The sequence below is a fragment of the Centroberyx affinis genome, unplaced genomic scaffold, assembly GCF_046629955.1.
Source record: "Centroberyx affinis isolate AG114_WGS23_722 - 3 ecotype Tasmania unplaced genomic scaffold, CSIRO-AGI_Caff_v1 ptg002960l_1, whole genome shotgun sequence".
Taxonomy (NCBI): Eukaryota; Metazoa; Chordata; class Actinopteri; order Beryciformes; family Berycidae; genus Centroberyx; species Centroberyx affinis.
In genome coordinates, this window is record NW_027281073.1 from 150001 (window position 1) to 173118 (window position 23118).

The 23118-nt window shown below is 43.8% G+C and overlaps 3 protein-coding genes across 6 annotated transcripts in view; all 3 read right to left on the reverse strand.

Annotated features, from left to right (window-relative positions):
• rinl (Ras and Rab interactor-like) overlaps positions 1-9040 on the reverse strand; it is a 10608-nt gene extending 1568 nt beyond the window's left edge. Inside the window, exons 1-9 of one of the 4 annotated variants that reach the window (XM_071536933.1) lie at positions 8649-9040; positions 8161-8335; positions 5294-5405; positions 4287-4359; positions 3663-3751; positions 3464-3546; positions 2775-2994; positions 1729-2436; positions 122-439 (exon numbers count right to left, since the gene is read on the reverse strand). In XM_071536933.1, coding sequence (XP_071393034.1) covers positions 122-439; positions 1729-2436; positions 2775-2994; positions 3464-3546; positions 3663-3751; positions 4287-4359; positions 5294-5405; positions 8161-8335; positions 8649-8650 — 1780 coding nt within the window. In that variant the 5' untranslated portion in view covers positions 8651-9040. Of the gene's footprint in view, positions 1-121; positions 440-1728; positions 2437-2774; positions 2995-3463; positions 3547-3662; positions 3752-4286; positions 4360-5293; positions 7634-8160; positions 8483-8648 lie in introns of those variants that run through there. The other 3 variants (XM_071536932.1, XM_071536934.1, XM_071536931.1) reach the window with 3 other exon arrangements.
• Positions 9041-9464: 424 nt separating this feature from the next.
• Positions 9465-17500, reverse strand: sirt2 (sirtuin 2 (silent mating type information regulation 2, homolog) 2 (S. cerevisiae)). The gene is made up of 16 exons (XM_071536929.1): positions 17379-17500; positions 17181-17227; positions 16867-16915; positions 16254-16364; positions 16059-16100; positions 15852-15958; positions 15470-15526; positions 14696-14764; positions 14426-14555; positions 14201-14260; positions 13829-13884; positions 13599-13675; positions 13137-13188; positions 12950-13017; positions 12737-12803; positions 9465-11408 (listed from the first exon to the last, which is right to left on the reverse strand). Exons 1-16 carry the CDS (start codon positions 17392-17394, stop codon positions 11268-11270), a joined length of 1149 nt encoding a protein of 382 aa, XP_071393030.1. The 5' UTR covers positions 17395-17500; the 3' UTR covers positions 9465-11267.
• A 627-nt stretch (positions 17501-18127) lies between these two features.
• Positions 18128-21713, reverse strand: dmac2 (distal membrane arm assembly component 2). The gene is made up of 6 exons (XM_071536947.1): positions 21689-21713; positions 20785-20975; positions 20025-20105; positions 19334-19473; positions 18981-19143; positions 18128-18892 (listed from the first exon to the last, which is right to left on the reverse strand). Exons 1-6 carry the CDS (start codon positions 21704-21706, stop codon positions 18721-18723), a joined length of 765 nt encoding a protein of 254 aa, XP_071393048.1. The 5' UTR covers positions 21707-21713; the 3' UTR covers positions 18128-18720.
• Positions 21714-23118: the final 1405 nt, after the last annotated feature.

Here is a 23118-nt window from a genome sequence, read left to right on the forward strand (position 1 = left end):
AGGAGAGGAGAGGAGAGGAGAGGAGAGGAGAGGAGAGGAGTAAACAGAAAGAAGACAGTCAGAGGCAGAGCTAGAGAAGTAATAATCTCTATACAGGCATCATTCAGTGCCGCCCGGCTACCTGGGCTGGCGTTGGCGCTCATGCTGTGGTAGATGCTCTTGCAGACTTTGAGCAGGATCTGGACCTTCTTGCTCGGGGAGTAGGCGGCGCGCATGCTGCTCCACCTCTGCTGCATGCGCTCCAGGGTGGGGGGGTCGGGCACCCCGGCCCCCGCCGACCCCCCCAGCTCCTCCACCCCCCGCCCCTCCAGCACCCGCTGGTTGGCCCGGAGACGCGGGAGGCTACTGTCGTTGCTGCGGGAGGTCTGGAGGGAGGAGTAGAGGTGGGAGACGATGGGCTTTAGAGCCACCTTGTGGAGGGAAAGCTCCACCATGGAGTCTGCAGGAGGGTGAGAAGGTGTTAAGAGTTAGAGAAGGAAATACAGTTCTCTTTTTGATGCATTTTGTATGTAAGGAGACAATTCATGATGTTCTTGCATTGAGGTGCAGGGTCCAAAGGGACAACCCTAGATATAGTACAATATGTGTCATTTTCAAAACATCTGTGTGTCTCATTTGGAGAAACATGCTTGTGTTACTTTTCAACACAAGTTACTGTATGTCAATAACTCATTCATTCATTTTCTTTACTCCCTGAATCTTTTTTCAATGTCCAGGGGTGTAGAATCTATCCCAGCATGTACTGGGCAGAAGGCAGGGAGACACACTGGACAGCTTGCCAGTCCACAGATGGACAGGCAGTCATGCTCACATTCACACCTATGGGAAATTTAGAGTCTCTAATCCACCTGACTTGCATGTCTTTGGACTGTGGGAGGCAGGGTTATTATAGTTTGGGATATTTCATTAGTTTTTATTGTTATTTCGTTTTCAATTTTTGTTCCAGTTTAGTTTTACTTTGTTTTCAGTGTGCTTTGGGTAGTTTTAGTTGAGTTTTATATTTGGTCGGGGTGGTAGTTTTTAAAGGTTAAATGATAGTTTCAGAACAGATATTTTGCATATGTTTGCAACAGGTATTGTGTAATACAAACAATAAATCATACATTCTTTTTAACATTTATTTACATACATTTTTCAATGCATCCTAAACTAAGTTAAAGTTGGAGCCACTTGCTTTAATGCTGCCTAAATGAAATGCACTAGCAGACTCAACAGAAATCTGAATTCAGACCATTTAGCTCAAAATAATCCCAAACAGGACTCGAGGCGGCATGAGGCGTTTTCTCCCAAGCATTTTTGACACAAGTTGTGAAAACGGCGACGGTGTTGGCAATGCTGGCACTTCTGACAAGAGCAAGAGGTGCTCATGGGGCCCAACAAGTCAGTCTACAGGATTGCACCATCTAGTGGTGTAGTTAGTGTTCAGCAAAAATAGCCAAAAATTGTCCACCCATAACTCATTCTCTTTTTCACCCTGCACATAAACAAAAACGTAGATTTTTTATTTTATTTTAGCTATCATAGTAAACAAGATAGTCTTAGTTAAGAGTTTTTTAACAGTTCGTTTTTGTCTAACTTGATAATAACATTGCACCCACACAAAGTGCACACAGTAAGGGCCAGGAATCAAATGTGTGCTGTCCCAAACTAGACACACAGATGTGTTGAAAATGACACATCCATTTAAAGAGTGTATGGTAAAGCCCAGATGAACCGAAGCTCTCTCACCCATCTCCAAGTCAGGTGTGTCGGTCATGCTGTCCAACAGCACCTGGATTTCGGTACAGTCCAGTAGCGTCTCCCTCAGCGCCGTGAGCGATGCCCTCACCTCCTGCAGGAACTCTGACCCCGTGACCCCGGCGGGATCGACCCCTCCCCTCAGCGTTGTCTCCAGGAACCCTCTCGTGGCCTCGGCGAACGCCCCGCCTTTCCGCTCGCTCAGCTCCAGCACCCGGTTGGTCAGTTTTTTCTGCTGACACACCAGCCCGCCGATCGCCTGCCCCACCGCTGAGAGGCGGTGTATGACCTTGTCCGCCAGCCGCTGCGCCGACGGGTGGGTCGGGGCGGGGCTCGACAGCTGACACTCCAGCTCTTCCTCTATGCTGCTGATGGACAGCGAGTCGAGCTCCAGCGACGGGGGCTGGAGGGAGGACAGAGGCCTGGGCGGGGGCAGCCAGACTCCGTCCTCGATCCAGGACACCCTGCAGGGAGACTGGGGCACGGGGCTGCTGTGGTGCAGCTCTGAGACGGAACAGGAGGGAGTCCCGGGGGTGGAGGGGGTGGAGGGAGGCAGGCTCTCCTGGCTTCCCAGTCTCCAGGGGGGATTGGAGGCAGCGTCTCGGCTGGGACGCCTCAACACCACCTGTGCTGGGGCGGCGGGTGTCGGTGTGGTGGGGGGGCAATGCGGCGAATCGGCTGACTGGGCTCGGATTAGACCTGGACAAGGCAAACGCAGATTATGAACACCACAAAAGAAGTGACTTCAATGTAGTTCAAAACCACTGCATGAATCAGGATAGAGTAACTGCAACAAACAGTACAGATGAATGCAATATACCGTGGAGCAGGGAGATAACACCAATCATATTTCTCCAGGTGGTTTCAGTTAAAATTGGTCTGTGTGTGTGTGTGTGTGTGTGTGTGTGTGTGTGTGTGTGCCTCTGTATGTATGTATGCGAGTGCGCAAGTGTGTGTGCTTGTCTGCACGTCTGCACAGACCGAAAGCAGCAAAATTATAAATAATTCCTACACACACCAAAGTGACACTTCCTGACCTGAGCTCTCAGCACTGGCAGTAGAACCTTCCTGGTCCAATGAGATGGCTCGTTTGCTATGTAGCCCCGCCCCTCCCCACGGCCGGGTGGTGCTGAGGCGTCTCTCTCGTCTGTAATTGGGTGACTGAGGGCTGGCTGGCCGGCGTGTCAGCCAATCGTCTCCGTGCTCACGGAGGTAGAGGGGGTTGATGACACACAGGGCGCCATTGGCTGATGTCAGCTGAGGAAACATGCACACACACACACACACACACACAGTGGCATAGTGAAGGGGTGTGTGGAGGAAGGTGTGATAACATTGTAACCCACAGTTTGGGTAGTGAAACAAGGTATAACCCACATGGAAAACCCATTGCAAACCTCTGCTTCTCATGGTAATCATTACATGTGGTAAGACATTGAGACACGGGATGCAGCAACACTATCAGTTTGGTTTCCAAACACATTAAGGAAGTTTTCTTTACACTCTTATGTCTGTTCATCACCTGTACATTCTCTAACACACACACACACACACACACACACGCACATTCCCACTGTTGAGGAAGGAATGGAAAGTACCTGTACTAAGCAACATTCCTATATGCACACCTAATATGTAACCTTTGACCCAAATTTACACCTTAAGTGAGCATATTAGGAATGTTACTTTTCCATTTCTTCCTCAACACCCCACACACAGTGTATACCTGTATTGAGCACATGACAGTGCTTGGCTCCCTGTGGGTCATGTGATCAGTCTGTAGGTCAGAGGGCGCGCAGAGCCAGGTTTCTGCATAAGATAAGTACTTTAAAATAAAGCAGGTTTCGTATAAAGAACCACATATTTCCAAATGCAGGTTGAAAGAGTCAGAACCCAAGAGTTCCAAGGTAAAAGAAAAGACTCACTGGGTTCAAGCTGAGAGAGACGAGCTTTTGTCTGATCGGTTTCGTTGTAGATCCACTGAGGAACGGACAGACAAACGGCCACCACGTCCCTGAGACAGAGGAAGATATGACAGATAAAATATATTTGTTAAGGCAGAGTGCTTCTTACAGTGGGTCACATAAACCTCCAGGTGCCTGCAGGACTGCTGCTGCCCATGCATTTGTTCATTAGTGTTTTAGTCTTGTGATATTAGGAAACTACTGGCCCAATTTTGGGTGAGTGACACGTCATGCCACCAGATCTGGCATTTACAAAAGTGTTTTAACATATTATCGCTGTCCAGTGAAAACCTTGTATCTCTGACATATCAACTTTTCAGGAACTAATAGAAACAGCCTTGTTTTTAGCTTGACTATCATGCTATTTTGAGTTTATCCTATGAGGTTTTAAAAGGGTTTCATAAGCACCAAGGCCAAGGGTTGTAGAATTCCCTCAACCCATAGAGGAGCAGAAAAGGAAACAAACCCCCTAACCATGGCTGTGTTAGTGTCATGCTCAACCCATACAGCTACAGGAGCACATGTTTACTTTAGGCTTGCTTACTTGAGAATTCCTGGTTAAAGTGACAATTCAGTGTTTCTTACCTGGTCAGAGAGTAGAAAAGCACCAGCTGAGCCAAGTCAGAGAAACCTAGACGAGATTCAGACAGCTGGAAGACTGAGAGAGAGAAGAGAGAGAGAGAGAGAGAGAGAGAGAGAGAGAGAGAGAGAGAGAGAGAGAGAGAGAGAGAGAGACGGAGAGAGAGACAGAATGAGATGAGATGCTCAACATGAAAAAATACATTCCTAGAAACATGCAGTAGCCGGAACCAGGAAGACTAAAAAGGGACTTTGGTTTCTAAAGATAAACCAGTTCGACCGTTCAATTTTAGTTTCGCTTTAGCCTTAGTAGCAATTCAGTTTATTAAGTTTATTTCCTGATACCTTTTGGCATCTATACTGCAGAGCAGGCTGCCTCAAGCCAGGCCGTATTACAGAAGAAAATCCTAACTATCCATCCTATCTTATCTCAAATGTCAAAGTTAGGAAAAATCCTAATTTGCCATTACAGAAACAAGTCTTACCTTTATCATATTTTCCCCATCCTATTTTTTCAGTCCTAACCTTTCTTGACTTAGGATTTAGGATTTTTGAGTGTAGGAGATATGGATCTTCTGCTGTGTTGTGTATGATGTATTGTATGTATTTATTGTGTTGGACTACTGTCTGCAAAGCAAATTGCCCCTCGGGGACATTCAAGTTTTTTTAATCTTGAATCTTGTCCTAAATACAGATAAGATTTCAGACTGAGGAACTTTTGGTAAAACCCACTCAGGTTTCCATGTAGGTGATCACCCAGTTTAACAGCAGAAAGGATAGCTATGACATTAGATCCTGTGTATTCAGCAGTATAAAAACCTACCGCATGCCTAATAAGAGAAGTAAGTCTAGTCTGAGTTTCGGCAGAAGTAAGTGGTTCATAAAATAACTGGCAAATGCAATTTATTACACTGCAAGATGATGCCACTGCTAAACCATTAAATGTGAGACATGAGGAACACACACACACACACACACAATAGAAGTATTATTTGCATGTGGTCGCTCCATACCTGTACCGGTGCATTTTATACGGTAATCGACAACTTCTTCATTCTCTCCTCCTGTGGACACACACAGCAGGCTGGGCTGAGACGTCTCACCGTCCCGCAGCAGCAGGAAACTCTGGAGAGACACAGAGAGAGGCATTTCAATAGAGGAGGTGGTACGCAAGCTTGTTGAGCAGGAACAAGTCGTGTGTTCCAGAGGGCTCTTCCCAACCTCGGCTTCTGGCCAACTACAGGCAGCAAGGTGGAGGAGGGAGAATGGATGACGGAGATTCTGAAAATCCACACCCATCACAATTAATGCAACATTTAGCAGCTGTATGAATGAACACACAACTCTCCAATCAACACACATAATTGTCACTGAAAAATACACTTATTAAGACTGGGAAATTTGCTGTGTAGCGTGGATTCAGTCAGTCATGATGCCAAATCGTGGCTGTAATCAGCCTAACAGTCATGTGCACAGCAAATTTTCCAGTGTTAATAAGTGTTGATTTTTCAGTGACAGTTATTTGGAGTTGACAAGTGTTGATTGAAGTGTTGTTTGTTCACTCATAGAGCTGATATGGAAAAATGTGAAATGAATGATGAAATGTGTTAAATTAACTCTGATGGGTGTGGACTCATAGAAACACTGCTATAGTGTTGCTTTTCAACACTGACTGCATAGCTGTGTGTAGAAACCACTTTGTCTCTTCTGGAAACCATGAGTAAATTTAACAGATACAGCACTGGAATAGAAGAAGCAGTTGTTTAAGAGATTATTAGTGTAGTGCAAATTTAAACAAGTACAGCAAACCAGCTATTGCTAAGGCATGTAAGTTACATCATAGGTGAATTTGGAGCTGCTGCATGCACATAGACACACAGAGGAAGTGGCTTTCATGTGCACAGAAATAGATGCGAGAAATGGGTTCACTACAAGTCATACAAGTCAAACTTAAAAAAACACACACACGCACACACACACACACACACAGGCAGCATGGCAGCTGGGTAATGGAGATGTAACCTGAGCAAATATCTCTCCAATGATTCATAGCTGCAAGATTCATTCACTCGCTCATTCAGATTCAGAGGAAGACTCATAGCGTGACACAAATCTGTCAATCAGAAATCTCATTAACCCTGCTGTTTTTGCTCATCATTGCATATATACAAAACTATTAAGACTATCTTCACACTCTCTTCACATTTAAGGGCAGCAGAAACCTTTCCTGCAGGGCTGCCATCTAAACACAAATATTCGTGCAACTCTGGGGTTTTCCTGTGACAGTTCCTGTACTGAGAAAGCCTGTTCATGTACGGTCCAGTCGTGCCCTGTGGCCCAATACTCACGTGTCAACGACTTAATGCTGCATTTCTAGGTGTATTATTGCATTTTCATGTCATTCTCTCAAATCGGAAGTATTTCCGTATGCCGTACTCTAACTCTGTCTTTCCTTGCTACTCACTTTGTCTTTCTGCAGCAGACCGTGTCCGACTGTAGCGCAGTCTCTCTCTGCGGCACACACCCTTTTATCTAGCACTACTTCTGCATTCATCTCTGCAAGCAGCGTGTGCTGTTTTTATCTGATGGACATTAAAAAAAGGAACTGCCTTCAAGTCGCAGCAATGTGCAGGTCAATGTTCAGCCCGGTGTGAACGTGCAGTTTTGACTTCCACAGTTATAGGATAGTTAAGTGAAATATGAGCTATCGCCACACAGAATGCCACTCAGTAGCAGCAATGTGACTGAGGCCCAGCTTAGCTTCATTTTACTAGAATGCCTGCTAGGCTGCTGGATGAGCAGAAAACCTGTGGTGAAAGGCTGATATATTGTAGGTAGGCTTAATGAATGAGAGGAAGGAGGAGAGTAAGCAAGAGAGAGGACCAGAGAGAGGACAGACAGAGAGGCAGGATAGCAGAAAGACAGACGGTTGGGAATAGAGACAGACAGGCTAGGATGGACAGAGACTCCCCCTTCCTCCCCTTCCTTCAGATCTGCCCAACAGAAAGACAGAGAGGGAGAAATAAAACGATAGAGAGAACACTGCAAAACAATTCTCCATCTTAACAAGTAATTTCAATGCCATGGAAGGAGGTTATGTTTTCACCCTGTGTGTCTGTCTGTTTGTTAGCTAGATATTTCAAAAGTAACAAATGAATTTGGCTGACTTTTTGTGGACAGATAGCCCCTGTCAAGTTGATTCAATTTTAGTGATGATCCAGATCAGGTATTTCTGCCTTTAGACAATTACATATTTTTTTCTTGCCATAACCATTTTGCTGCATTTATGTACTGGTGGGAAAGTCCAACATCCGGGATTTCCAAGTCGGCTGCTAAACAGCATTGCATTCACATGCCATTTGTTGGAAAATCAAACCCGGAAGGCAAACGATCAACAAACATAAACCTTCATGGAGGCTGCAGCTGTGCAAGGTGGAGAATTACCCTGCGTTGGTGGAGGTTTGCACTCTACCGAGCGCCTTCTAGTATTTCTTTATATATATTAGTGTTTTAATTGCTTTAACATCAAAAACAATGGGGTGCATGATTTATACTTTGTTGCCATACCAACCACAGACAGCTAGCTATGTTTCATCACATTACTTAACAGTGAATGTATTCTGATTAAGATCTTATTTTTATTAAAACAAGCTAAAAACATCTGCCAATGGGAGAGAAAAGTTTTTTTTCCAGTGCAAATCAACTTGTTTCAAGATTTTTCTTGAATCAAGCGGCCTTGTCTTGATACTAGTGGAGTGATCTGCTTCATTTTGAGAAACTTGAAAAAAGTGAAGCCACTTTGGAAATTCACCCCCAAGATGGCATTTTTTTTCACTTGTTAAGATTGCCAACACTTGTTGCAGTGAAGCGGCAAGCTCACCCCCCCAGGACTTCCCCGAAGTGCGGCGTGGGCCCCCTCTCTGTCCCAGGGTGCTGCGGGGCACCAGGCCTGCTGACAGCCCCTCAGCTGCTCTAGGACGGACAGCAGGGACTGTTTCTTCCTGCTGCTCCTCCACGGGATGGCTGTCATCCCATTGACCGGACTGTGCACCGCCCTGGACACACGCAAACATATGAACACACGGATACAAACATATGTAAGCATGCACAACGGATATGTGTTAGATTGTCTGTATGGCACATATCTACAATACGACAACAAAATAGATTAAGATACTGGGTTGCTGCCCTGTTCATGGTCTATGAATCTGACTAAGTTGAGGTTGAAATGTTGCTTCTCCATCTTTTGGTTGGTATTTTAGATTTGGTTATCTTGGACATTGATTTGATTTTAAATAATCAAACAAAAAAGAATTTAAAAAAAATAAAGAAAAGCATACAGATTGTATGAAAATGATTAATACTTACATGTGGGCTGGTTGGCAGATACAGGGAGTTAGTGTGAGTCTCCGTCTCTCCTCTACACTATGTGCACACTTCTCCACATGTTGCAATCTCTCTCTACTCTCTTGAACCCTTCCTTTCTGCGCTGGCCCACTGTTGCTCAACAGCTCAAAATAACTGCGCTAAGAAGTAGGAAGGTCACATGCACCTCAGAAGTACTGATCGCTGTACTGATGCATGTATTCTTTGATATTATCTCAAAAATAAGGTGTCTGTCGTTGGCATGTCTGCTTCATTTGCCCTCTTCTGACCAGACTCCAGCACATGCTGGCATTTGATGAACTTTCATTTTGCGTATGAAACCTCTCAACTGATGTTTTATCATCACGCCTCACCCTCCTTCCCCCAGCACATACACACACACACACACACAGACACTGAGTCTACATGTGGTTAACCCAGCTCTGAGCATCCTCGCTCAAAATGAACAAGTGACAACTTTCTATCTCAAGCACAGCCTCTTTCTACTGTGCTCGTCCTTTGTTCTCTGTGCGGCACTGTATCTCCTGATATGATAAATGGTAGACTTCAAAGTTGAGATGAACAGATAGCGGTCCTGAAGACGCTGTACCACAACTCTGAGATTACGACTGTGTGTTCTTGTGCGTTGGTTTTTGAGATCAGAGAGATCTGATCTTGCAGCTGTGTAAGAAACCTGCACATCTGCACACACCCCACTCAGAAACAATCCCAAAACGAGCAAATCGACTTGGAGTTTGAATGATGACTATGAATCTAAACAGACAAGAAGAAAGGCCAAATCTCAAGACTACACAGGATGTCTTTTTTATTTCATATACTTGCAAGTTGGCTGTCCAACACCAACCATGTCTTTCACAGAAACCACAGCTAGAGGTGTTGGTGATTGGTCAACAACATTTCCGTGGCAACTAGACTTGCAGTCTTCCACTATTTTCTTCCTTCCTGTTACGTGCAATACCATCATGCCTGCTGTTTAAACCATTTCCTGCAAACGTTACCATTATGATCACCACCATCTTATTGGCCAATGCCCCTGGCACAGATGAAGCCCAAACCAACAGATCGCCTCAGCAGTGCAGTATGACCAGTTTGGCCTTCTGATCATGAATAAGATCATATTGGCAGAGATGATGCCATTGGTAAAAGATAAAACTTGCTTAAGATAAACATACTTAATCCTTGATTGCAGTTCTTTTATTTGAGTTCCAGTCTCAGCTGTGACGAGAAGCATCAGCCTGACATATCAGATGCAATGAGTACGCAAAATATCTGGAGTTCTTCATAACATTGAGTTGCACTCTCTTTTGAGCAATCCATGCCTCAGTTATCTCAAAGCTTAAACATCCTTCTTGTCCTTCTCCTGCCCTTTATCCATTTCCTCTTCATGATAGAAGTGGATTCAACAGGTGAAATCAATAAGGGACCGCAGCTTTCACCAGGATTCACCTGGCCAGTCTATTTCAAAGAAAGAGCGTTCCTGATATTTTGTGTGTTCCACAATAATGGGTAAATAAGATTAAGTAAACATCATATTTAGCTTAAGAGAGCATTATATTGAAAGAATCCACAGAAACCATAGGTGCAGAAAGAAAACATGATGGAAAAACACAACAAAAACATTATTAATTAAAATTAACTACTTACAAAAGTTTCATATTGTATACTACCACCCATTATTATTCTATTGCTATATTTACAGCTGATGTGGCTCTGCCTCAGTTCACCAATCAGGAAGTTAATTTTTTATTAATGTTGTTAATGCTTTGTCAGATCCTCTGAGGCTGTTGACCAGTCAGTTAAAACAGAGCCAGGGCTGCATTCAGTAGGGGGAGAAAAAGGTTGACAGATAAAACATGAAATATACAATAGCCTAGATATTGCATACAATTTGGAGGAAGCTGGGTCATGGCATCAAACTGAAACCACAGAAACTTAATGAAGTGAAGACACCTGAAGTGCCTCGGGCCAAATATCTGTCACTCCCTCAGTGTGAAATAGAGTTTAGAGACAATATTCCAGCTTGCCTACAATGCAGCAGATTCTACACCACATTGCTGTGGTTTTAATGATGTTAAAAACCATCCAGGCATCAGATCTGAGATCTTGTCTCGTTGACAGACAGTCCAAATGAATTTAGCACTATGGCAGCAATGCAGGTAAACTGGAACAATCTCAGTCTATTGCAGTAAAACCTGTCCATGCATAGAGCAAACTGCCTCAGCAACACACCTACAGTACAAGTGAGACAGATCAGGAGCTCATGTTTAAAAAAAAAAAAAAAAAAAAAGAGTTGAGCAATGTTAGTAAAGTGCAAATAACTGACAGGAACAGAAGCATAATATACACAGATGTCAGACGTCCTATGGATTTGTTTAGGAGGATTAAATGTCCACAGATGGAAAAATATCCTATAGAGACGACAGGACTGCCTTCATCTGTCTGATAGACACTCAGATCTTCACTATATGACGCATTCCTTTGATCCAGACCTCAGTGAAGCGTTACCCTGCCAAACAAACCCCTGCTATCCTAATCTCTTCAAGAGCCAACTCCAATCTCTGATGTCACTAGTCGCCATTAAAAATGGATCTTTCTAATTGGTTACTCTTCCTTTTTAGTTTCTGGTGCCACCGATGCAGAGCCCGCCTTCGCCGCAGCTCCTTTGCTCTCGCTGGCCTTCTCTTTCTTGTCCTGACTGTCGATGCTGGCGTGCTCCCTCTTCACCATCTCTTCCAGCTCCGCCTGGAGGGAGGAGGAGAGAGGAACGAGGGAAAAAAGAGGGAGGATAAGGAAAGAAAGGAGGGGTTAACATGGCCAAAGGAGAGCAGGCTGGCAGAATGGGGTTGGTTAAAAAAAGATTCTAGTAAATGAACATCCCATGCTTTGCATTTACTGAGCAGTCCTTCCTCTGTGGTGGCACTCCACCACAACTTCAAACACTCACAGTAACATTTTATTCTTGTCACTTCTCACTCATTTGCTATGCATGGTCTCTGCCCCACTGGCCTGCAGGAAACCACTATTACTGTGTTGTACACACTGGCAGGGCTTTCTGACTAATTCTAGCCACACTTTGTGCCGGGGCTAGGCCGTTTATTTTAAAGGCATACCAGTATCAGTGTTTTCCCCAGAATGTTAGTCTTGCCAGGGTGGAAAAGCCTCTAAAACAGCATTTAGACCATCATGGGACACTAAAACTCAGAAACCCAGACTCATTACATTTTTTTCACTCCAGACAGGGTGATCCAACAAAAATAAATGTCATTGCAGGTTTTTATGTAGCTGTGGTCAGGAAGGAGCCTCCTTCATATCAGCAGTGGACAACATGACTGGCTGATACCTGATGTCTAATAAAAGCCATGGGTTTGATATATGGGTTTGCCAACCCTAGTTTATACAATACTGTTGTCAACAATATTCTGTTTGTTTAATCAAATACATACAGTGCATTTATTTTATGGTATAAAAAGTAATCCATCTGATGATTGGTTGATATCTTAGTGTCAAGTGCAATTTATCTTGGTAACGCCAATGAGAAAAGATTAGATGAAACTTTAATGATCCCCATGGGGAAATTCGGTCTATGCAACAGCAAATAGTAATAGGTTAAAGCAAAGAAAAATATAATTTAAATTTGAAAAGAGCAAATGAGAGGTATTAAACATAACGCAACCAACAATGTCAAGATACGTACGATATAAAATATACAGTACAAAAAATAGGAAATATATGCAGAATGAGTAGAATATGAAGAAAAAGAAAAGAGGTATTTACAGCATATAAGTGTCATGTTCAAATTTACAGGTTTACAGAAGGTCATACATATAGCATGTACTGAGTGTTTAGGCATGCAGTCATGCAGTGTAAAACAAAACCAAAAACATGAATGTCAAATATCATCAAAAATGTAATTATATGAAACATTAATGAGGGAAATTGTGATATAATATTGTGTTAGAATTTTGGCCATGTTGCCCTGCCCTGGTTTGCATCTTACTGGAGTGATTACAGTATTTCCTCTCTAAAAGACTAAGGCCATTTGTTCCTGTGTGCAGTTTTCTTTAACTTACCTTCCATCCCAGCAGGTCAGCTAGAGCCAAGCAGCCGTCATCACATGTGCTGATGTGGGCTACATCTCTGGAGAGAGAGAGAGAGAGAGAGAGAGAGAGAGAGAGAGAGAGAGAGAGAGAGAGAGACACCAGCATGTTAGATTCGTCACCATTATCACCTCAGAAATAAGCTGAAAAGTGAGACAGAGAGAGAGAAATGGCAGCGTCTCTCACCTGTAAGCCTTGTCTGAGTCAAAGTCCATCCCTCCTCCAAAACCCAGCATCCCGAACAGAGGGTCAGCCTGCATTGAAAAACACAGATACACACCCAACAAATACATCTACCACTGATCCAACAAATACATCTACCACTGAGAAGAGGACAGAAGAGAAAATAGATGATGGAGGAGTGGAAGCTCACCTGCCCTGCCTTCTCCATGTTGATGAGCAGTCTGGGGCAGCCTTTGGAAACCCTGAACACCACAAAAACACAGAATTTATTTACATGGAATTTTATTAATTTAGCTGACGCTCTTATCCAGAGCAAATTACAATAAATTACAATGAGTGAGCAAATGGGGCCTCTGTGTCTTGCTCATGGACACTTCAACAGGACACATGGCTGTTGCTGGGATCAAACCTGATACCTTACAGGTTGCAGGACAGTGAAATAGAGCACTACTGCCTGATTATTTTTTATTTTTTTAATTATAGGTCTAGTGGCATCCTAGTAAGAGCATGAAACACAAAAAGGGTGTTCTGCAGGGCCGTGGGATTAAAATTAATATATGCGGTTAACTTGGAAGGTTTTGGGTGTTTATAGACACACACTGTAATAGTAACTGTAATACATTTCATCAATACGAAATCTGATCTCCAATACCTGCCGACTAGACCGGCAAAGGGCTGCACCTGCAGAGACGTTCCCATGACGATGAGAAGATCACAGCGAGGAAAGTCCTGAGAGCGAAAGAGACCGAGTGAAAGAGAAAGAGAGAGCGAGAGCGAGAGAGGAAGAAGCATTAACATACAGGTGTGAAAAGAGTTTATTTCTATGTGCGCCACATCCCCTCCAACACATGAACGCATGCTCGCACACCACCACCCACTCACCATCTTCATTGAAGTGAAAAACCGGACGGGCAGATTCTCGCCAAAGAAGACGATATCTTGGTAGAGGGGAGAGAGGGACAGAGAGGTGACATCAGGATGATTACATGTCATGACAGCAAAATATATGACACATTTATCAAGTAGTCATGTTTGAGAAAGAAGAAAGAGAGAAAATAGTGTGCAGAAGGGTTGGTTGGTGTTTTTTGCTGAGGAGTGGATAAGAGAAGTAAGTGTTACATTAGACAGGACAACAAAACACTTTCACTGAAATGAGGAAAATAGAATGAGGTGATGTACAATGGAAAAGAGTGGACAGACAGACACCCAGACAGACACACAGACAGACACACAGACAGACACACAGCAACTGACCTGGCTTGACCAGACTGCTACACTTGTCACATCTGGGGATATCATCAGAGAAGATCTTCTCTACAAGGCAGAGTGGGGAGGTTAAACGTTCAAATCACTGAAATCACAACAATCTCACTCCCACTCTTTTACATTCAGAGGTTAAGAAAAACAACAGTGAGTCACTCTACCAGGCACACACAAGCACACAGACCTACACACAGACACACACACAGACACACACACCTTTCATCCAGTCCAGGCTGTACTCCTTGCGGCAACAGAAGCTGACACAGTGGGAGGTGTAGAACGTTCCGTGGGCTTCAATTAGGTCCTCTCCCTCGAGCCCGGCCACACGCTCCAGGGTGTCGATATTCTGAATGAACACACACAGAGATCAATACAGCAAAGGTAAAACCTTACTAAAAGCACATTTTCAGAGCGAGTATGTGTGTCAATGTGTGTGTGTGTGTGTGTGTGAGTGAACTAGAGACCCTGGCTGGGTGTTAGTCTAACCTGTGAGTAGCAGCGTCTCAGGATCCCCTTGTCCTTCAGCAGCTTCATGAAGTAGTGACAGACTGTCGGCTAAACACCAATAATTATCAATCAGCCACAAACACACAACAACCTACAGAGCAGTTCATTGTTCTCTGAATAACAAGCTACTTTTCATGTAGAGATGTTCTGGTTGTAATTTGTTTCTCCATTTTGCCATCAAAGTTTTATGTAAAAGAAGAAAACAGTTCAATAAGTCTATGCTTGAAACTTGAATTTGAAATAGGGCTGTACAATTCATTGTGTATAACCATATGCCGAGTTTCAACAGTTAATAATAATTACTTAATATGCATCTTGGCATCTTGTATCTTGGAATCTTGGCATATCAGCAATATTAAAACATTTCATTTCATTTAAATGTCCGCTGTTTGACCACAGCACTGAGTTGCACAGCTCTGAGTTGTAGTGATGGCTATTTCCGGTTTTCCTCAGTTACGTTTATACCTTGCACCCCCATTAGCGTGTTAATAAAAACAAAGCCATAGTGAGTATAAACAAATTTGTATGTGGTACCATATTCAACTGGGTTTCTATTTCAGTCAGGTTCGACTTTGTTGTTACTATACCACCTGTCTAAGAACCTGCCAAAACTATTTTTCACAGCAAGTATACTGTCTGCTTGACAAAATCTTGCGTCACAAAATCAGAATTGTCTGTCAGATAAGCTCCGATATAGTGACAGTTACAGTGAATGTATGTGCTGCCTAACAGGCAGCAGGAAGTGTGTTGTACCTTAAACTGTCCCGGGTAAAGCTCCCTCGCCAAGGCGAAGAATGGCTCCGGATGTTTCTGAGATACAAGATGGGGAGGAAGATAGAGAGGTACATTTTACTGTGGTGACAGTGAAGACTGGTAAAGTACCATCACAGGTCATAAGACATGATAGACTTCAGATGACTGTAAAAGGGCATACTGTGCAACTACCCATGGCAGCCAAGTAGTTTAAACTACTGGTACATATTATAGTGGTCTATCTGACTGAAAGATAGTCTTATGTTTGTGCTAGGACAGATGCTAAGCCTAGTACTGCTTGTATTTACAGCTACCCTACAGCTGTTTTTGTTCCTGAATTTATATAGTGCTTCATATTTCTCTGCAGTAATGTTCAGCACACCTTAAAGTAGTCTATCTGGAAGATGGCCTCTGGGTAGGGCAGGTTGTATTTCTGCAGGTTGGCATACAGGCCAGTTCCTGGGGAGCGGAAGTCAGGGATCCCAGCAGCTGTGGGTGGAGGTGGGGCTCAGAGTTACAGATTGAAAAAAAATTACCATTATGACACTTTTAAATACTTATCCTTTGATGCTAAAGCAGAGATACTCACATGTGGATATTCCTGCTCCCACCATGCAGATGATGTTTTTACCTGTATGGATGCAGAGCGTTATTTCACTCGATCAATAACAACTGCATTCATAATAGCGGGCTTGTAAGCATAAAAATCAATCCACTATAATCCTCATAGGCCCATAATGGACAGGCAGAATGGATACAGCATAGAAAATATGGAAAGACTCACATTTGCCGCTCTGTATGTATCGCGCCACTCCCTCCAGAGTCAGCTCATCCAGAACCTTCTCTGCTGAGCCTAGGCCCAGGGTGCTGGAGAAGAGGTTACGCAGGAAGTCCACTGAGAGGAATATGGAGGAGAATCAGATAAGGGCAAACAAAGGGGGGCAAGATCAGGAAATTTTGTGTTGCAGTAGCCCCAATGCATGCCATTCCCTCTTGTATGGGCAGAGAGTCATGCCAAACTCCATTCTGAATTATTAGGAGGATTAGGATTTTATTGAAATAAGTTGTGCTTGGTACATTATATACATGCCGAACTGAAGAGTGCCACCAAGTGATTGGAAGAGGTCTTGGGTCATATATTGACGCTTCTATATTTACTGATATGGACAGCCACATTAAAATTACAGATTTTTCAATGGTGTTTGCCATGATTTTCTGCAAGACCTGTATGTATCTGGGCTACTGTTGCAGGAGCATTCCAGAAATTAATGGTGAAATAATTTGACATGTGGTAGAAATGTAGGTAAACAGTTGTAAGAGAGGATAATTTAGTATTTCATATTTTCTATAATGCAAAAGGCAGTGTTGATAGATTTGACATGATTGTTGTCACGTACTCTCTGTGTCTCCTGAAGCCTCTTCCTCACTGCTGTCGTCAGATTGATCCTACAAAGACAAAAGTTTCAGTGTCTTACATTCAACTATAACGACTCTGTGGATTCAGCAGCAGTGCACAGTAAGCCCATTGTGACTGGCTTCATGCATAAAGCACAGACAGATCTGCACTGCCAACACCAGCCATGCATGGCAGACAATGACAAATGGATCAGTGTTTTGACTGACATTACTAGCTAGGTAGCCCCACCTCCCTGCTAACACGAGCTACCAGTGGTGCTGCTGCAGGAAAACTTTAAAAACGTATGTTCCTTACCTCTGGCTCGGGGGTAACGTCCTCCTCTTCTTCTCTTTTAGGAAGTTCTACAAATACAAAATAAAATACATGTAAAATCCCTACTTCAATAGTTCTTGGAAGAGGTAACGTTAGCTACAAAGCTAGCTAAGCTAACGCGGTGGTAGACTGTCAGTTTGTCAAAATTTAACTAATTTTCAGAACAGACAACCACCCTACCCGATGCCTCAGACATCTATCCGTTTGCTAAGGCCCTTCAACCACAATGGTCCAGATGCCAATCAATTTCAATCCAATTGTTTACGATGGGGACAGGTATCCACAGCTCAGCTGGCCCGATCAGATTGTTGTTGTCCGTCAAAAATAGTGTCCGTGTTTGTTGTGACCCAGTTTCCATGACATGATTCGTTCCTAGCGCGCTGCCGTACTTTATGTCTTAAATTTCACCTGGCATTTGGCCTCTAGTTTTAACCAGCCCGTTGTTAATGAGCAAGTGTTACAAAAGAGATTGATATAACAGTTTGCATACAACTTCAAAGTAGGTTACATTAGTAGTACCTAACATGTGGTGTGGAGTTGCAGTAGCTGATGATATTACTAACACAAGGTTGTTTCACATCAAAAGCGCCTACCAAAAAATTATAGAAGGTATCTCAAAAAAAGCAAAACAAAAGCAGCTGTGGTTTCTTCATTTCCATTCACTATCTTGTCCCAGTCCTACTGGTGTCTTCCCCTGCCCTCTGTGGGGTCTGGCTAGGCTATCTCCTCACACTGGATTATGGGCTTTACCTCACACCGTTAATAAGCTTTCACACCATAGACTGTGGAAAATATTCGCTGTATGGTTTTCTTTGTGTGATATGCATAGTAACTTATGAATTCACAGGTAAAGGTAATCATTTTACAATAGTCATGACATTGAACAATGAAATCTTTATTTAGTACATTTACAAATACATATTCATATTTACATTTGAGCAATAAATAATTATTGCCACTCTTGATGACAAAGTGCAACAACTTGAGACAGAGCCATGATATTGTATGTAAAAAAGACTTTTCAGAATGTAGATCCAGCATGAATATCTCTTCAAGCCTGTACTGTACATGTCTGTCTATAAGGGTCTCACTCACATTTCCTTTTGTTACCAGTTTCCCCACACACGCTACAAGATCATCTGGGGTGACCTACCCCTATGATTGCCCCAGACTAGCATGGTTTGATCTTGAAAATCAGTTGTGATGGCCGAATCGTGGTAATAATCAGCCTAACAGTCGTGTAGTGTGTCCCCAGCCTTACACAGACCCTGTCTGCAGAGCTACATTACACCCATATCATAGCGATACGTCATCTTCAACCTCTATGCTTGACTCTTCCCCTCTCCTCTCCTTCTCATGTCAGTTGTTTCCTCTTCACCTCTCCTTGCTTCAACACCAGCCTCTCTCTCTCTCTGGTGGTTACAGTAGCAGATGATCTGACAGCGGAGCTCACTGAGCGGACTATCCCTCCTCCTGTACCCTATCCCGTCTTCTGATCCCTGTCCCTGCCTCTCTCTGTACCCTACCTCTGCCCTTGCATGTGCTCCTTCCCCTCTCTTTCCTCCTGCCTCAGGCTGTGGTCGTAGCCTGTGGCGGTGATTTGGCAGAGTGGCAACATCTCCTCCAGCAGGATGATGAGCAGACCAGGACTCGAAATCCCGGGGAGGGACGACACGTCCAGACGCCGCAGTCCCCTGAAGCACACGTACAGAAAGGCGGACGGTTAACGGAAGAGTTTTGCTACTGACGACCAGCCTGCGGTGTGAGTGTGTGGGTAATTACTTGAGATTCCTCAGTGCAGCGAGGCCGCCTGTGGTGATGCGTGGACAGTGAGAGATGTCCAGTTCCTCCAGGGAGTCCTGGAACACGTGCAGCCTGGTCAGGGACCAGTCGTCCACCTCAGGACATCCTCGTAACGACAGAGTCCGCAGAGACCGCTGGTCCACTGAGGGAGGACGAGGCATAAGTTTAGTCTGCATGATCAAATGAAAATCATCTAACTGAATTTATAGTAAATGTACATGACAGAGAGAAAGAGAGAGACTGAATATAGTTTAGAGCAAAAGAAAACTGACATTGAAAGAGAAAGAGAGAGACAGACAAAGACAAACAAAGGCAGAGCTGCAGTTCAGTACCCAGGTTCCCCAGCCCAGTGTAGTTGATGACTGTGTGGCTCATATCTACTTCCTCTAGGGGCGAGTCTTTGTGGTTCAAGAAGTCCCAGTTAAACCTGCCCCTCTGGTCTGGGCGGAACCACTCTGATTGGCCAGCATACCTGAACATGAAGTACAAACTGTTAAACTGGATCACTGCAATACAGAAACATGAACAGAGGACTGTCATCTTCAGAGGTACAGTGTATCAATACAGATTATAAACAAACAGACTAATACTGCTTTAACGTCATATGGTAATAACGGCCGGAACAAAGTGATGATTAAAAAGCAAAAACCATACATTGCAATGCCAACCACAAATTAAAAATCCAGCAATTACTTGTGTCCTGCCATGACATTTTAAGAGTTGTGATCCTAAAGTGACTTGTGTGATGCAAATTGTTCATTTTGTTGAATTTATTTGAAATTAATTTGTCTTTCCCTGCACCTGAAATCAGATATTTCCTTGTTGGTGATGTCAGTATTCAGTAAGTCGGATGAATTGGGTCCATTGCCAAACCCCAAATTCCCAAATAGTATTTACAACCTGAAAGGTGACTTTTTGACATTTTGTCAAAAAGGAAACTCATATCTACCGCCTTTCCCATATGACATAAATCCATCTTAACAACAAACCAAACGGCTCAGTGCAGAGGCAGCAGGCACTCACCTAAATCCTCCCTTCAGACTCAAGACATAGTAAGCTGCTGCTACATTAGACCCGTAAAACCTGCAAGTGTAGCCATAGTACCTGTGAAAGAAAGGAGGAAAAAGCAGCTTTGTTTAGGAAGTGGGGGAAGACAGCGATGGTCACTGATGGTTTCACATAGATTACTTGACAATATGTAGTTGGGATGCACCTGTATCACTTTATCACTGCCAATACTCATTCAGAGTACCAGACTTAAAGTACTGTATGATATGCAGTACTGATCCCATCCGTCATTTTACTTAATATAGACTTAGACCGTTAGTTTGGGATCACTAGATGACTGAAATGTAAGTGATCTATCATCCTTCTAAATGTGATGATAATGCATAAAATCAAGCTACTTTGCTTCACTTTCTGACCTGTTACATGTGGTTCTTAACATTGCATTTTAGTACTGGGAATTTTTTTTAAATCAATAACAATTGCATCTTATTTTTCCATCTGGTGACATAGTTCTTGAACAGAGGCTAAACAAAGTGGTTGCTAAACGACACTTGGTTAGTGCATTAATGTTTCAATTGCCTGTAATGCAGTGAAAAGTGTGCATTTATAGGTACTTTGAAACAGCTTCAAACGTGACTGAGGCTATCAGAACTGAGGAGCACAACTATCTGTTTTATAAACACTGGTACCTATCCAACATCAGATACCAGTATTGGTGTACAGGTGCCTCACTAGGTTCAAGGCGGCCCTTGTGTGGTGCTATCCTTGGTCTTACGCGTTCTCCTTTTGCAATCTCCTGCTCCTAAAGCTAGACGTCCAGTTGAGGAGCATCTCCATGTCGTAGAAGCGCTGTGTGAGGAAGAGGAGAAGCCTTCTGGACAGAGGGGGCGGAGTCACCGGGCTGGAGCTCCATGGTCGCCTGGCAACAAGGAGGAGAGCTGCCCGCGTGCAGCATCGCTGTAAAGACTGTACAGAAAGACAGAGGGGGAGAAATAGGTGGAGGGGAAGTGTGGGCAGTAAGAGAGAGAGAGAGAGAGAGAGAGAGAGAGGGAGAGAGGGGGATAGAGAGAGGGAGAGAGGGAGGGAGAGAGGGAGAGAGGGGTGATACTTTGATACAATGCTTGTCCTAACTAGAGAAGATGGGAAACCGAGTCACCAAGCCGGCTATAAGCATGTATGCCCTGATGCCTATGGGTCCTCTCTGGACCATTCTAGTACTCCTACTGGTGATGATATACAGTAGCTAGGCATTGCAGTCAAACTTAACGTTAACGCAGGTAACTTACAGGAGGACTAGACAAGCAGTCAGTCCTACAGCCCTGGTGGATTACGATACATAATAGAAGTAGAAGACTTGAAACTGGAGTTTACACTGTTCTACTGCTATTCCCGTTGTGCCATACTCAAGTTATTGAATAAACGCTCAAATGCCATGGTACTACTATTTAATATTTCGGTAGCTAACGTTACCTGAAGCAGCACAGCATGTTGGGTCTATGGAGCATTTGACAACTGCTGAATTGAGGGCTATACTGACCGCAGTGTCCACTTCCTATCAACTGAAGGTAAAACGTTACCTTATAATATATATGGCCATTCAAGACTCTCAAGTAAACGTTTTTGTTCAAACTAGGTAACGTAAAGCCAATAAGTAGTCGAAATAGGAAAGGTAACCTTACCACCAAGGGGGCCACCATGACAGTCCAGTCAACAGAAAGTCGTAAGGGACAAACGTAGCGCTTCCGCATTAGCACTCGGTTGTTCCGCTGTTCCAGCACAGGGTGTCGCTCACTGCTTTCTACTGATCCCGACCACATGAACCTGGTCTGACCTGCAACTGATACCAAGAAGATACAGAAGTCAAATCACAAACAAGATGGACAAGCGCCATGTTTCTGCACTTTACCAACAGTTACTACCACCCCTCCCCCTCTCTGTCACAAATTCAAATTCAAATTCAAATTAAAAGGGGCTTTATTGGCATGGCACAATGCCCGCCTCAAATCATTACAAAAACTGCATTTCTGCTTTTTAGGTTGCTGACTTTGTGGGAATTGCTGCAAAAACATCACAAGCTCCCGTCAGTCTGGTAGAGCTACAGCCTCAGCCTGCAGCCCAGTTGTTTGGTATTACATCTCTAAGCTCGTTGCTTGTTAGTCCAATTTTCTTCCAAGCCTTCTCTGACTGAGCTTTCTCTTTCCCACCTCTGGGAGTGAGTAGACTGTATAACAAACAGCTCCAAACGCCACCCGGCTGACAGCTGTGTCGATGGAAACCAAACACACCAACACTCACCTCTGACACCCCACTTCTAATACTAGCCTTCTACTCTCTCTCTCTCTCTCTCTCTCTCTCTCACTCTAACTCTCTCTCTCTCTCTCACACATACATATTCACACACAAACATCTCCCCATGGTCCCAACCCACTCGCAGTGAGTCTGATGGCAACAGACGGCTCACACCTGCTGGTAGGGACAATTAGCAAATGAGATCATCCTCACTTGCACTTTTCCTGTGTGTGTGTGTGTGTGTGTGTGTGTGTGTGTGTGTGTGTGTGTGTGTGTGTGTGATGAAGGATAATAATGGAGGAGAAATAGAGGAACGGTGGATGGAGAGCTAGTCAGTGGCATTGTGGGGCAAAAGATGAAGGGTCTGTATAATGGTGGTCTGGTAGTGATTTAAATCGGGTGGGTAAACTTGGAATTCCAGTGTGTGATCAGTATAAGGCAACAGCCACCAATATAATGAAAGATATTGTCAGAATAGGGTCAAAAAACCCTACTTACAGTCATTTCCATCAGTCTGGTACTACTAAGCTCATGAATTTAGCCTGTAACGATTTACTTATAAAGGGAGGTAAACTCTCCAATGCAAATGAAAAGTCAGGTAAGCTGAGTTAAGGCGGGTTTATCCTCTGCTTCATCCCTGGTAGGAGGACGGATGAAGATGGAAGGATAGACGGGGAAGACAAACTGAGATAGGCTTATTCACAGCCAAGGCCAGATCCGTATGGAGCCTATAAGCAATCACATTACTGAACGGCTGGCTGAACGAATATATGGACCAATGAACTGATCAGTGAATGACAGAGGGAATGAATGAATTGAT

Excerpts from the sequence above, each read along its gene's own strand:
- dmac2 (XM_071536947.1), bottom strand. Across the intron at positions 19,474-20,024 it reads AGTCTGAAGGGAGGATTTAG|GTATGCTGGCCAATCAGAGT; the intron begins GTGAGTGCCTGC and ends CTTCATGTTCAG. Across the intron at positions 18,893-18,980 it reads GCTGCACTGAGGAATCTCAA|GGGACTGCGGCGTCTGGACG; the intron begins GTAATTACCCAC and ends CGTGTGCTTCAG.
- sirt2 (XM_071536929.1), bottom strand. Across the intron at positions 13,189-13,598 it reads TTTGCCGGTCTAGTCGGCAG|GGTTTCCAAAGGCTGCCCCA; the intron begins GTATTGGAGATC and ends TGTGGTGTTCAG. Across the intron at positions 12,804-12,949 it reads GACTCAGACAAGGCTTACAG|AGATGTAGCCCACATCAGCA; the intron begins GTGAGAGACGCT and ends CTCTCTCTCCAG.